The sequence below is a fragment of the Capra hircus genome, chromosome 18, assembly GCF_001704415.2.
Source record: "Capra hircus breed San Clemente chromosome 18, ASM170441v1, whole genome shotgun sequence".
NCBI classification, from domain to species: Eukaryota; Metazoa; Chordata; class Mammalia; order Artiodactyla; family Bovidae; genus Capra; species Capra hircus.
The window spans coordinates 53,706,468-53,719,856 of record NC_030825.1 but is presented as its reverse complement, the minus strand read 5'-3'; the positions used below and the strand labels follow the sequence as shown (position 1 = coordinate 53,719,856).

Sequence of the window (13,389 nt, the reverse complement as noted above, 5' to 3'; positions counted from 1 at the left end):
TCAAAAGCATCAATTCTTCTGCTCTCAGCTTTTTTTTATAGTCCAACTCTCACATCCATACATGACTACTGGAAAAACCATAGCTTTGACTAGACGGACCTTTGTTGGCAAAGTAACATCTCTGCTTTTTAATATGCTGTCTAGGTTGGTCATAACTTTCCTTCCAAGGAGTAAGCGTCTTTTTTTTTCATGGCTGCAGTCACCATCTGCAGTGATTTTGGAGCCCCCCCCCCAATAAAATCTGACACTGTTTCCATTGTTTCCCCATCTATTTGCCATGAAGTGATGGGACCGGATGCCATGATCTTGGTTTTCTGAATGTTGAGCTTTAAGCCAACTTTTTCACTCTCCTCTTTCACTTTGATCAAGAGGCTTTTTAGTTCTTCTTCACTTTCTGCCATAAGGGTGGTGTCATCTGCATATCTGAGGTGATTGATATTTCTCCTGGCAATCTTGATCCCAGCTTGTGCTTCTTCCAGTCCAGCGTTTCTCATGATGTACTCTGCATATAAGTTAAATAAGCAGGGTGACAATATACAGCCTTGACGTACTCCTTTTCCTATTTGGAACCAGTCTGTTGTTCCATGTCCAGTTCTAACTGTTGCTTCCTGACCTGTATACAGATTTCTTAAGAGGCAGGTCAGGTGGCCTGGTATTCCCATCTCTTTCAGAATTTTCCACAGTTTATTGTGATTCACACAGTCAAAGGCTTTGGCATAGTCAAAGCAGAAATAGATGTTTTTCTGGAACTCTCTTGCTTTTTCAATGATCTAGCAGATGTTGGCAATTTGATCTTTGGTTCCTCTGCCTTTTCTAAAACAAGCTTGAACATCTGGAAGTTCATGGTTCACGTATTGCTGAAGCCTGGCTTGGAGAATTTTGAGCATTACTTTACAAGCATGTGAGATGAGTGCAATTGTGCAGTAGTTTGAGCATTCTTTGGCATTTCTTTTCTTTGGAATTGGAATGAAAACTGACCTTTTCCAGTCCTGTGGCCACTGCTGAATTTTCAAAAGTTGCTGACATATTGAATGCAGCACTTTCACAGCATCATCCTTTAGGATTTGAAATAGTGTAAACGGAATGTGATCCACTGGAGAAGGGAATGGCAAACCACTTCAGTATTCTTGCCTTGAGAACCCCATGAACAGTATGAAAAGGCAAAAAGATAGGACATTGAAAGATGAACTCCCCAGGTCAGTAGATGCCCAATATGCTACTGGAGATCAGTGGAGAAATAACTCCAGAAAGAATGAAGGGATGGAGCCAAACACCTGATGCGAAGAGCTGACTCATTGGAAAAGACCCTGATGCTGGGAAAGATTGAGGGCAGGAGGAGAAGGGGAGGACAGAGGATGAGATGGTTGGATGGCATCACCGACTCAATGGACATGGTTTTGGGTGGACTCTGGAAGTTGGTGATGGACAGGAGGCCTGGCTTGCTGCGGTTCATGGGGTCACAAAGAGTCGGACACGACTGGGCAACTAAACTGAACTGAAACAACAACAAACAGTAGGGTGCCCCGAACTCCCAGGACTTTCTTGGCGAACATGTACGCTTGCCACAGCCTCCCTTCTTTCTGCCCCTCTCGCGTAACTCCGCCCCTTTCAGTTGTATGAGCCTCCTGGGTCATTCTGCCCGCTTCGCCCCGCGGATTCTTTAAATCCTTTTCATTTCAACTTTCACGAGCTTTCCCGGCCACCGTAAACGTATTGAACCGCTCCGCTTGAACCACACGCCTCCTGCGTTAAAGGAACTCTCCTGGTCTTCGAACCAAGACTCGGTGGCCTCTCTTTCTGACCTTTTGTTTTCCTCTGACAAGCCTCCCTAGGTTGTAGCACTGAGCGCTTAGTTACTATTTCAGACTAAACGACTTCACTTTCACTTCTCACTTTCATGCATTGGAGAAGGAAATGGCAACCCACTCCAGTGTTCTTGCTTGGAGAATCCCAGGGACGGAGGAGCCTGGTGGGCTGCCATCTATGGGGTCGCACAGAGTCGGACACGACTGAAGCGACTTAGCAGCACCAGCAACGCCACCACACTTTCTAACTGGACCCTCTCGGCCCCTCCCTAAGCCTTGGGGCTGCCTAGTTTAATGCGCAGGCACGTAGCCCTCGTGGTCTTCGCATTCCAGCGAAGCCTGCCACTGCGGACTCCGCTTCAGGGACTCAAAGAACTCCATGCCTTTTCAATAACTTGCTACAGCTCCGGATATGTGTTGATAGACCCTTGGCCCAAGGAAGGAGTAATAGAGGCCCAGAGAGGACAGAAGACTTAGCAGTTGTGAAACGTTCACCAGTGAATTGGATGGAAGTCTGACCTGGGTTTAAACCTTGGCTGTGCTGCGGAGCAGCTAAATGATTGCGGACAAGTGACCTCTCCCTTTGGGCTTCATTTTTTCCCTCTGTAAAAGAATGTAAAGCACCTGGCACCCGTCCTCACTTAGTGTGGACCTTAGTAAGTCATCAGTATCAAGCCCTGTGGTTATGAACTTTACATATGGTCTGGAAAGGAAAGCAGGCTTTGCATTGAGATATTTTAAATATTTATTTAACGTTTTACTAACGCCATTCTCCACTTTCCTCCAGGCCTCAGCTCAAAAGTAGCTGTCCTCCAGGAAACCCTCCTGAGCTCCCAGACCTCCTCTATCCCTGGACTTCCCACCCCGTCCCTGCCCACTTCGTGTCATCACGGATGGAGGTGGGTGTGTCTTCGTCATGGTCACGTGTCTCCAGCTCTGTCGCAGGGCATGACTGCTGAGTGAAAGGATGAAACTCTTGAGTGCAGTGAATGACTCACCTCTGAGCCAGCACAAGGACAAGAAGAAACCTTAGAAAACGTCTTGCCTTGTCCCCTTCTAGTACAGACACTAACGATAGTAATGATTCTGTGAAATTGTAGGCCTAGTCTTCAAGTCTAGAGATGGGATGAACATAATGATGAAGTCTCCCAGAAGATGGGCAGATGGAGATTTTGCGGGCTTTAAAAACAGCTGTGAGTCTTATTTGCCGCACCTGGGATCTTCCCCGTGGCACGGGCTTCTCTCTAGTTTGTGGCGCATGGGCTTAGTTGCCCTGAGGCCGGTGGGATCTTAGTTCCCCCACCAGGGATCGAACGCACGTCCCCTGCATTGGAAGGCAAATTCTTAACCACTGGACCACCAGGGAAGTACCTGTGAACCTCTTTTTTAAAAGTGCAAAACCACGTGTACAAATTTAAATAGAGGACCAAAGAAAGCCAGTTTCACTGCTACCCCATCATTGGTCTCAGCACTAGACGCCCCAGCATCCTCATATACCGCAGAGGCCTGCCCTGTTGCAGCACCAGGGGCTCTGAGCTACGCTGTGACCGCAGATGGGGCCCTTGTAAAGCCCTCCCCCATGTCCACTGAATGACCAAGTAAATACTTCCATTCCTGTTAAATCAATCACCGATCAGACCCACTCTGTGCTCCACTAGGGGACGCCCGACACCAACCAGAGGGTAAGATTTCAAATTCTCAGGGGGCTGGGGGCCTGAACTTCTGGGTCCCCGAGGAGAACGGATTGAGGGTCCTGAATTCCGGGAGAGGAGGAGTTTGGGGGGCCTCGACTCCCGGGGTCCTGAAGGGAATGTGATTGGGGGTGGGTGCCTGAGAAAGGAAGGAGGAGTCTGGGAAGTACACCAGGATTGGTTGGAAACAGAACTAGCCTGGGCAGTGGTTTGGTTTGGCTTGAGTCTGTGGGAAACAAGTGGACAGAGCAGGGATTGTTCATCCAGGGTCCCCCCCTGCCCCATCACCCACTGGGCTTGGCAGCTTCAGTTCTTCCCAGGCCCTAGGGACTTTGGGGGCATTTCCCACAACCCCTCCCCAAGGCCCCTGTTTTCTGCTGGACTCACAGCTGCCCAGCCCCAGGACTGGGAAAACTGCCCCAAGAGAGATGAAAAGGCTGGCCGGAAGCTAATGTCAAGTCTGTTAGCAGACTATAGGCCCTGCATCCTCAGAGGCCGGTAGCCCGACCCATGGGACTTGGGGGCACAGGACCCACTCTCCAGTCCTTCCAGATGTGGGAGTCCAGGCCCTTCGCCCCCTCCACCCATGGGCCCCAGCACTGTCCTCCCTCAGACTGCAGGGCCTCTGCTCTTAATTCACCCTCTGTGCTTTTGGCTGGTAATTCCCCACTGCCCAGATACCAGAGGATAGAGTCCATCCGTTCAGACCTGGGAGCCAAGTGAATACTCCCCTCCCCTCCCCCTACTTTCCATCAGCAATTGTCCTTACCACACTTCATTGCAACTCCAGGTACCCTGTGACCAGCCCAGCTGCATCCTTTAGAGTATGCTCCCTGTGACCCCTATCCAAGGTGGCTGCACCTAGATCTTGAACTCTTTCCTCACTTCTTCACCTTTTCTTCATCACCTGCATTGCTGTCTGAAGTTATCTTTTCCATGGATCGTCTCTGCCTCCCACCCTTTCCCCTCAGCCCCTCTATTTGTGACTCAGGATGGAAGAGTTTCTGGTCCTGAATAGGAGCTCAGGAAACATTATTACTCTTGCTAGTAAGAAGAGCTAAAAAAGCATACTGCCAAGCTGTAAGCAGTAAAACCGTATAAAGCTGGGTCAGGACCCAATCAGTACCTTTTTGAGGGGTCATGTGAAGGCAAGGTCAAACCAGTCAATCCTAAAGGAAATCAGTCCTGAATATTCATTGGAAGGACTGATGCTGAAGCTGAAACTCCAATACTTTGGCCACCTGATGCAAAGAATTGACTCATTGGAAAAGTCCCTAATACTGGGGAAAATTGAAGGCAGGAGAAGAAGGGTACGACAGAGGATGAGATGGTTGGATGGCATCACCAAGTTGGATATGAATTTGAGCAAGCTCCGGGAGTTGGTGATGGACAGGTAAGCCTGGCGTGCTGCAGATCACGGGGTCGCAAAGACTCGAACACGACTGAGCAATTGAACTGAACTGATGAAGGCAGCCCTGTCTTTTTCCCTGCCGTGTCTCCAGCGCCTGGTTGTGTCTCAATAAATACATGACGGGGTGCAGGGCGGGGGTGGGGGGCAATGTATAGGAACTGGCACAGAACACAGCTTTTACAGATCTGCCTTCTTGGGTCCCAGCCAACCTGGGCACTGCCTTCCCACACTCAGCAATGACTCATGGGCACCACTCTCCCCTCTGCCACAGGGCCATTGAACACCTCTCTGCAATGGCATATTTAAAGTGTCAGCCCAGTGATTCATGTTGATGAATGGCAGAAACCAACACAATATTGCAAAGTAATTATCCTTCACTTGAAAATACATAAATTTTTACAAAGTGTCAGTCCAGGCCCCAGACACAGTCAGAGGCCACTGTAAGTAAGCTGTATTCATTTACCTGATGCTGGGAAAGATTGAAGGCAGGAGGAGAAGGAGATGACAGAGGATGAGATGGTTGGATGGTATCACCGACTCAGTGGATGTGAGTTTGAGTAAACTGGTGGTTGGCAGTGGACAGGGAGGCCTGGTGTGCTGCAGTCCATGGGGTCGCAGAGTCAGACATGACTGAGTGACTGAACTGAACTGATTCATTTATCATTTTACAAATGAGGAATCTGGGACTTCCCTGTTGGTCCACTGGTTCAGGCTCTGTGCTTCCACAGCAGGTGGCACAGGTTCGATCCCTGGTCAGGGAACTAGATTCCACGCGCCACATGGCATGGCCAAAAAAAATGGATGAGAAAGCCAGACCTGGGTGAAGGTCAGTCTCTAATGATTGTTGTTATGATTATTCGTTATTATTATTCACCTCTTTATTGTCACTGACCAGGTTAGGAAGATGTACATAGGATAGGTGCTCAATAAGTGTTGGCTGGCAGGCATCAGCTCTCGGAGCCTGAGGTCTCAGAAAAGTGACGACGTCGAAAAGAATAAACTTGGCTTTATTATTATTATTGATAAGTCAGGCTAGAATTGGGAACAGGATGCTGAGAGTTCCAGGGAAGAGGGCAAAGGTGTAGATCAGGGGACCCAGGGGGTTGCCGGAGCCTGGACTCCCCCGTGATTGGGGGCCTAGCTGTTAATCTTCTCCTGACAGTATGGAAAAGACCTGGTCAGTAATAATCCCTGCATAGGTGGTCACAGCTGCCGTGCTTTTGCTGTATATGTCCCTGGGGAGAAAGGACAGACGGACTGAGGGAGGAGGGGCTGGGGGTCTGGACCCTGTGTCTGAGGGATGGGTGGCTGGGGGTCTGGACTCCTGGGGCTGGGGGAAGAGGGGCTGGGGTCTGGGACTCCGGGCTCCTGGGGTGTGGGTGGGGGGCAGGTGATACCTGATTTTCTCATCCACGGTGGGCAGGTATGTCTTCTTGTACAGCTTGTGGGCGGCTGCCTTGGCTGTATCCCAGTAACCTAGGAGTGACTTCTGCATCTTGGTGAGCAGGGCAGGGCTGGAGGCCTCGTCTTGCTGGGGAACATGGGCCCCTTGGGCCTCTGCAGGAGGAGAGTGCGTTAGGGTAGCTGAGGGGCCTGCTGCAGGGGGAGGAAAAAAGAGGGAAGGAGAGGGATCGGCAGGGGCAGGGCGGCACAAGAATCTGACTGGGAGGATGCTCGGGGCTCCTCCCTCTCCTGGCATCCCCACCTCCCCTACCAACCCCACTCAACCCCACTCACCGAATCCCAACACCAGGAGGATGAGAAACCCGACCAGGAAGTATCTCGTGCCCATGGCGTCAGGAGACCTGGAACACTGAGGCGGGTGGGGGCAGGACCATGGGAGGCATCTGGTCCTGGGGTCTCCGGGCCTCAGGGATACGGGCCTAGGACCCCCTCTCCCCTTCCTCCCCACCTGAGTCAAGTTCCCAATGACTTGAGCCTCACTTCCTAATATTCCATGATGCTACTCCTGCTTCCTGATTGTTACATCGTAATTCTTTTCTTTTCTTTCCGTTGTGCTGCATGGCTTATGGGATCTTAGTTCCCCGACTAGGGACTGAACCCAGGCCTGGCACTGAAACTGCCAAGCCCTAACCACTGGACCACCAGAGAATTCCCCGCAACATCTGATTTCTAACATTCATTCATTCAAAAAGCATTTCTTCAGCACCTACTGTGTGCCAGGCGCAGTTCTGGGCCCAGCCATGAACACAGTGGCCCTTGCCCTCAGGAAGCCAACGTGAGAGAGAAATGCAAGGAGCAAACGTCAAATGAATGAAGAAGTATAGTGCCTGTCTCCCTCTAATAAGTGCTCTGGAATGCAGAGGGTGTGCTGTGTAGCCCGGGAAAGCCTCAGCAGTGGGGTGGCTTTTATGTTAAGACCCAGTCAGTACAGGGCCACGTGCCACAGTCTGGGTTAAGAGCCACCGCTTGGATGAGTGAGTTTCCTCTGCTCTGGGCCCTGTTCTACCCACATTCCAGAGTCATCTTGATCCCAACCCTGGGAGGGAGTCACTCAGGGACAACAGGGGTCAGTCCATCACATCACCCTCCACCCATCACATCAGCCTCCACCCATCACATCACCCGCCATGTTTCAGAGACTGCGGCCTGGAGGTTGACATCTGACAGGAGGAGGATTAGCACACACAGACATTCTACAGTTTTTAAATTCCATGATTTTTTTTTTTTAACCCCGGCCATGCTGCATGCTCAGCTTGCGAGATTTAAGTTCTCACTCCCAGCACAGAACCCAGGCCCCCAGCAATGCAAGTGCCCAGCCGTAACCACTAGACCACCAGAGAATTCCCTAAATTCCATGATTCTAAAACTGGAACTGATTTTTTTTTTTTTTTTTAAAGGCTGAGCCAAGCGGCATGCGGGGTCTTAGTTCTCCAACCAGGGATCGAACTCGTGCCCCCTGCATTGGGAGCTCGGAGTCTTAACCACTTGACGGCCAGGGAGTTCCTTGGAATCTAATATCTTGACTTTTGCAGTTTCTGATCTAACAATCTTGGCCCGCTCCTGCTGTCCCCCGCCCCCCCCCCACTTCTGTCCCCTCTCTTACCAGACTCTGGCGGCTGTCCTCAGCAGCTCCAAATGGGCAGAGAAAGGCTTTATAGCTCTTGAGATCCACCCCTCCACCCCCACCTCGACGCCTCGGCCAAAGTCCTGGCCAACAGGACTGTGGGGATGGGAGGGGGAGAGTTGGGGGGGAGGTGGCGTGGGGACAGAGAGGGAGACAGGTTGAATGGGGGGCTGTGGAGGGGTCGGGGGTTCTGGGTGCCTACCAGGCACCAGGTCTGGGGTCTCCATCGCGTGGGAGGGGAAGGCAGAGCTCTGAAGGAGGGGCGGCTGGCAGGGGTGGGGGGCTTGCTAACTGCTCTCCAGCCTTCACCCTCCACCCCAAACAGAGAAGCCTGAAGTCCTCTGCCACCCATAAGCTGGCAGTGGTGGGTCCAGCACTGAGGGCCGGGTGGGGTCATCCCTCGGGGCCTCCCAGTCCTTCCCCTCCCCACCCCCACCCCCACTGTTGCTCCTGCCACGTGTCACTTCCTCCACCCCTTAACCTCTGGAGGGGGATGGGGGGTTATCTCTGGCGAGGCCAGGAGGGACTGGGACAGGGACACACACAGGAGAACTTGTTTATTGCAGAGGGTGTGACGCTTTAATTTTGGTCGCTAGGCCTGCAGAGCAGCTGGGGACACAGACTGTGGGCCTTGTTCAGGAGGCTATCCTTGGAACTTCGCAGCCAGGCCTGGGCACGAGAGCCCAGGCCCTTCAGATGGTCATCGTAGTAGGTCTCCATGAAGCCCCGGAAGGCCGTGGGGCCCCTGGAAGGGAGGGGATTCACAGTGGAGACCGCAGATAGCCCCCGAGACTTCTGCTCAGTTCACCCATTCCTCCCTTTGACCCAGGAGCCCCCGCTCTCAACACTTACCTCCATCCTTCTCAGACCCAGCGTCACAGCCCTGCCCCCAACCCATCCTGCTCCTGGAAACCCACGAGTTTGGGCACAGTCCCTCCTCCCCCAGACCCAGGAGCCCAGACCCAGGATCCAGACGCCCAGCCCCTCCTACCCCAGACAGACACAGGATCCAGACCCCCAGACCCTCCTACCCCAGACAGACCCAGGATCCAGACTCCCAGGCCCTCAGCCCCTCCTCCCCCAGACCCAGGATCCAGACCCCCAGCCCCTCCTCCCCCAGGCCCAGGAGTCCAGGCCCCCAGCCCCTCCTCCCCCAGGCCCAGGAGTCCAGGCCCTCAGCCCTTCCTCCCCCAGACCCAGGATCCAGGCCCCCAGCCCCTCCTCCCCCAGGCCCAGGAATCCAGGCCCTCAGCCCCTCCTCCCCCAGACCCAGGATCCAGGCCCCCAGCCCCTCCTCCCCCAGACCCAGGGGTCAAGACCCCCAGCCCCTCCTCCCTCAGACCCAGGATCCAGACCCCCAGCCCCTCCTCCCCCAGGCCCAGGAGTCCGGGCCCCCAGCCTCTCCTCCCCCAGGCCCAGGAGTCCAGGCCCCCAGCCCCTCCTCCCCAGACCCAGGGATCCAGACCTCCAGCCCCTCCTGCCCAGAGCCAGGATCCAGGCCCCCAGCCTCTCCTTCCCCAGACCCAGAGGTCCAGGCCCCCAGCCCCTCCTCCCCTAGACCCAGAGGTCCAGGCCCCCAGCCCCTCCTCCCCCTAGCCCGCCCCCCTGCCCCTCCCCCTCTCTGAGAGCCAGGCCCCCAGTCCCCTTCTGCACACTCACCAGAACCACTTCCACTTCTCTCTGGTCCTGTTCACCAGCGGCTCCACCCACTCCTTCACCTTGCCTGGAACCAGGCTCCAGGAACTCCTGGCTGGTGCTGGCGGGGGGCTCAGGGTCCTCTCCGGCTCTTTTTGCTCCTTCACCTTGCCTGGAACCTGGCTCTGGGAAGTACTGGCTGGTGCTGGCAGGGGGCTCAGGGTCCCCTCAGGCTCTTCTTGCTGGCATGCTAGGTGGGACCAGAGGACAACTTGGACAACCGGGCCCCTGAACCTGTCCCTCTCCCCTTCCCTCCATGCTCGGGGTCGCTATCACTCCTGGAGTCCTCCCACTGCCTTCTCTGTTCCTCTGACCCCTCGCCCCCCTCCATCCATCGGTCATCTCCTCTCACCCCCTGTGCCCGAGACCCCCATCAGCCCTCCATCTGCCTGAAGCATCCTCCCGCAGTCTGTAACGCTTGCCCCTCCATGCCTCCCTCGATAGCTGATCTTGCTGCCTCCTCTTCTCCTGCGACCCCACCCACACGGTCTGAACGACCTCCATGGGCAGTGAGGGATGTCCCCAGGGACGGAGGTTGGCAAAGCCGTGTGTCAGGCTGGTGGGCCAGGGGTTCTACCAGGAATCACATACACCTGTCAGTCCGGCACCCCTACACCTGGGCAAAGCCTCACCTACAGAGACCAGCATCACACGGGTACATGTTTACAGACATATATGGAGGCACCCATGCGACCAGTGGGGTGCCCTTGGCCAATGACTTAACCTCTTCAAAGCTCAATTTCCCCTTCTGTAGAATGGGCTCGGGACAGGACCTAGCTTATAGGATTACTGTGAGAGCTCAGGGTTAACACGGAGAACTGGTTTCCGGCACATCGGAGGCACTGTGTACATAGTGATATTTTAAATGCATGTGCAGAGGGACTTCCTTAGTCCAGTGGTTAAGACTCTGCGCTTCCAATACAGGGAGCACGGGTTCCATCCCTGGTTGGGGAGCTAAGATCCCACATGCCTCGTGGCATGGCCAAAGCAATAAAACTGAAGAACTGCACATGCAGAACCCAGACATACTCACACAGCAGTACACAGACACTCTCCCACCCGCTAACCCTCAAATCTTTTGCATAATTACCCCCTAAAGACACACACGTGCCCACAAGCATACAAATGCGTGTTCACACACACGTTTACCTCACCTGCATGCTCTTTTGCTGACACACACACAAGTGCAAATTCATGGCAGGGTCATCTGTACCAACCCCGTGTACACACTTTTCAAACACAGCCAGCCACCCCTGACACAGACTCCCAGACACGCGCACAGATCTGCATGCCTCACAGTCGAGCACACTCACACCCCAGGCTGCTGCAGGGTCCCCGTACCCCACCCCCGGCTCTTCCTCACCCACGACACAGGCCAGGACCAGAACGCAGAAGGAGAGGGAGGCCAGGGCCTGGGGCCTGCATCCAGGGAACGACATTTCTGGGGGCCTCTGTCCCTCTGAGCTCAGCTCTCCGGGCTGGGGGAGGGGCAGGCTGCACTGAGCAGAGCCCTCCCCTGGCCACCTCCTCACGCCCCTTGGCAAGGACTTCAGAGAGAGAGGGGGCCAGGTGACAATGACAGTCAGAGGCCATGCCCGCCCCTGTTGGCCTCCTTCCTACCCTCCCACCACCCTAACCTGACAGGGGAAGACAGAAGTTTCTTTGGCCTCCTGAGCTGAACTGAGTTCAAATCCTGGCTCCACCTCTTGTGACAGGCCCTTTGGGGCCTCAGTTTCCTCCTCCGTAAAATGTGCCCCAAATCCGTACTTTAGGACGTAAATTAAATGATGTGATAACAAGGGAAATTAGATATTTTAAGTTTGTAAAATTAAAACTTTTATTTTATTTGGTTGCACTCTGTGGCATGTGGGATCTTAGTTCCTGGACCAGGGATCCAGCCCACACCCTCTGCACTGGAAGTTCAGATTCTTAACCACTGAACCCCCAAGGACTTCCTAAGGAAGATTCTTACTGTGGAAGCTGGCAACAAAGGTGCTCACAGATCAGAGTTGCCTATTCTTTCTTTTGTCTCTGAGATCCCTTAGCCACTGGGCTATAGAGCCAGACACACCTTCACCGCTTGATCAGGGTGAATATATTCCCTTCTCTGGGCTCAAAGTCTCCATCTGTAAAATGGGTATAGCAGTAAGTGTCTGCCTCCCAGGGTCCACATGAAAGCCAAGTGCGGCCCTGTGAGGGAGAGCTTAGTGGGAGGTTGTCAACATCAGGCTTCGGTCAAACACCAGACAGAGAGAAAATGAGCCTTTTTCTCCCGGCAGACTTGAGTTGTGAGCCAGGGTGCACAATGTAGCCAAGAAACCACGGGCTGGATTCCTTTGTCTAAGGGAGCCAGATAAAATACAGGACGCCCGGTGACATTTGAATTTCAGAGAAATAATGAAATTTTTTTTTTGGTATAAATATGTCCCACGCGGTATTTGGGAAGTATACTAAAATTTATTGGTTGTGTATCTGAAACCCAAATCTAACCAGGCATCCTGTGTTTTTATGTGGTGATTCCAGCAATCCCTGGAGGAGGAAATGGCAACCCACTCCAGTGTTCTTGCCTGGAGAATCCCATGGAGAGAGGAGCCAGGCGGGCCACAGTCTGTGGGATCGCAGAGTTGGACACAACTGAGTGACTAAGCACACACGCAGTCTGACAATCGAACTGTGGCCACAACCTGAATGACTGTACAGAACTGATCAAGAGGCCTTCCAGAATGCCATCCATTCCAGTGGGCCCCGTGTGGTGCTCAATGAGTGCTCCCTAGAGTTCCTCACTCACAACGTGTGTTAGCAGCTCAGTCGTGTCCAACTCTTTGCGACCCCATGGACTGTAGCCTGCCAGGCTCCTCTGTCCCTAGGATTTTCCCAGGCAAGAATACTGGAGTGGGTAGCCATTCCCTCCTCCAGGGGATCGTCCCGACCCAGGGATCAAACCCCGGTCTCCTGCACTGCAGGCAGATTCTTCACCGTCTGAGTCACTGACCATAATAAGTGAAATAAAATTTCCTGCAGTTTCCGACTGGGATGATGAAAATATTCTGGAAATGGATAGTGATCATGGTTGCAGAAGATTGTGTATCTACTTAAATCCACTGAACTGTACACCTAAAAAATGGTTCAAATGGTAAACTTGATGTCACATATTTTACCATGATTAAAAAAAAGAAAGAGAAAAAAACCCACCTTGCGTTGTGTTAGGGGAAGCAGTGGGGTGTTGGGTTCAGAGTCTGGCTCCGCCTCCTTCCTGCTGTGTGACCTGGTGTATGTTGCTTAATGTCTCCGGGCCTGTTTCTTCATCCACGAACCAGAGTCGTGGACTATGTGCCTATGCAGATAGTTTACCTAACTTACCCTAACAACGCCAGACACACTGCAAAGCCCTGTTGTCAACCCCGCTGCTAATTATTAAGCTTGCGTTTCCTGATGCTCGCTACCCATCAGGGGTGCATTAACTCACTGAATTAACCTCAGTCCTGCGAAGTGGGCATCTTTTTCATTCTGATTTTACAGGTGAGGAAACTGAAGCTGTGGGGGTTGGGCTCCCTAGCCAGTAAGTGGTAAATTTGAAGCCAGCCCTTTCACTCTGCCTAACCAAGCCAGAAACGACCTCTGCCTTCACTTCCCCCACCCCAATCCTAGAGGGCAAGAGACAGATGGAAGCCGGGCCAGGGGTGGGTGGCCCTGAGGGGA

At 53.2% G+C, this 13,389-nt stretch overlaps 2 protein-coding genes across 5 annotated transcripts; both read right to left on the bottom strand.

Annotated features, from left to right (window-relative positions):
- APOC2 (apolipoprotein C2) lies at positions 5,897–8,410 on the bottom strand. 4 transcript variants are annotated; one of them, XM_018062565.1, is made up of 4 exons: positions 7,975–8,410; positions 6,645–6,720; positions 6,305–6,503; positions 5,897–6,142 (listed from the first exon to the last, which is right to left on the bottom strand). In XM_018062565.1, the coding sequence occupies exons 2-4, from the start codon at positions 6,697–6,699 to the stop codon at positions 6,052–6,054; spliced, it is 345 nt and encodes a 114-aa protein (XP_017918054.1). In that variant the 5' UTR covers positions 6,700–6,720; positions 7,975–8,410; the 3' UTR covers positions 5,897–6,051. The 4 variants fall into 4 exon arrangements, with proteins under 4 accessions (XP_017918054.1, XP_017918055.1, XP_013832559.1 ...); XM_018062566.1 differs by having other exon boundaries at positions 6,305–6,464; positions 7,975–8,388; XM_013977105.2 differs by lacking the exon at positions 7,975–8,410 and having other exon boundaries at positions 6,645–6,974.
- Positions 8,535–11,203, bottom strand: APOC4 (apolipoprotein C4). The gene is made up of 3 exons (XM_018062564.1): positions 11,054–11,203; positions 9,655–9,880; positions 8,535–8,740 (listed from the first exon to the last, which is right to left on the bottom strand). The coding sequence occupies exons 1-3, from the start codon at positions 11,127–11,129 to the stop codon at positions 8,575–8,577; spliced, it is 468 nt and encodes a 155-aa protein (XP_017918053.1). The 5' UTR covers positions 11,130–11,203; the 3' UTR covers positions 8,535–8,574.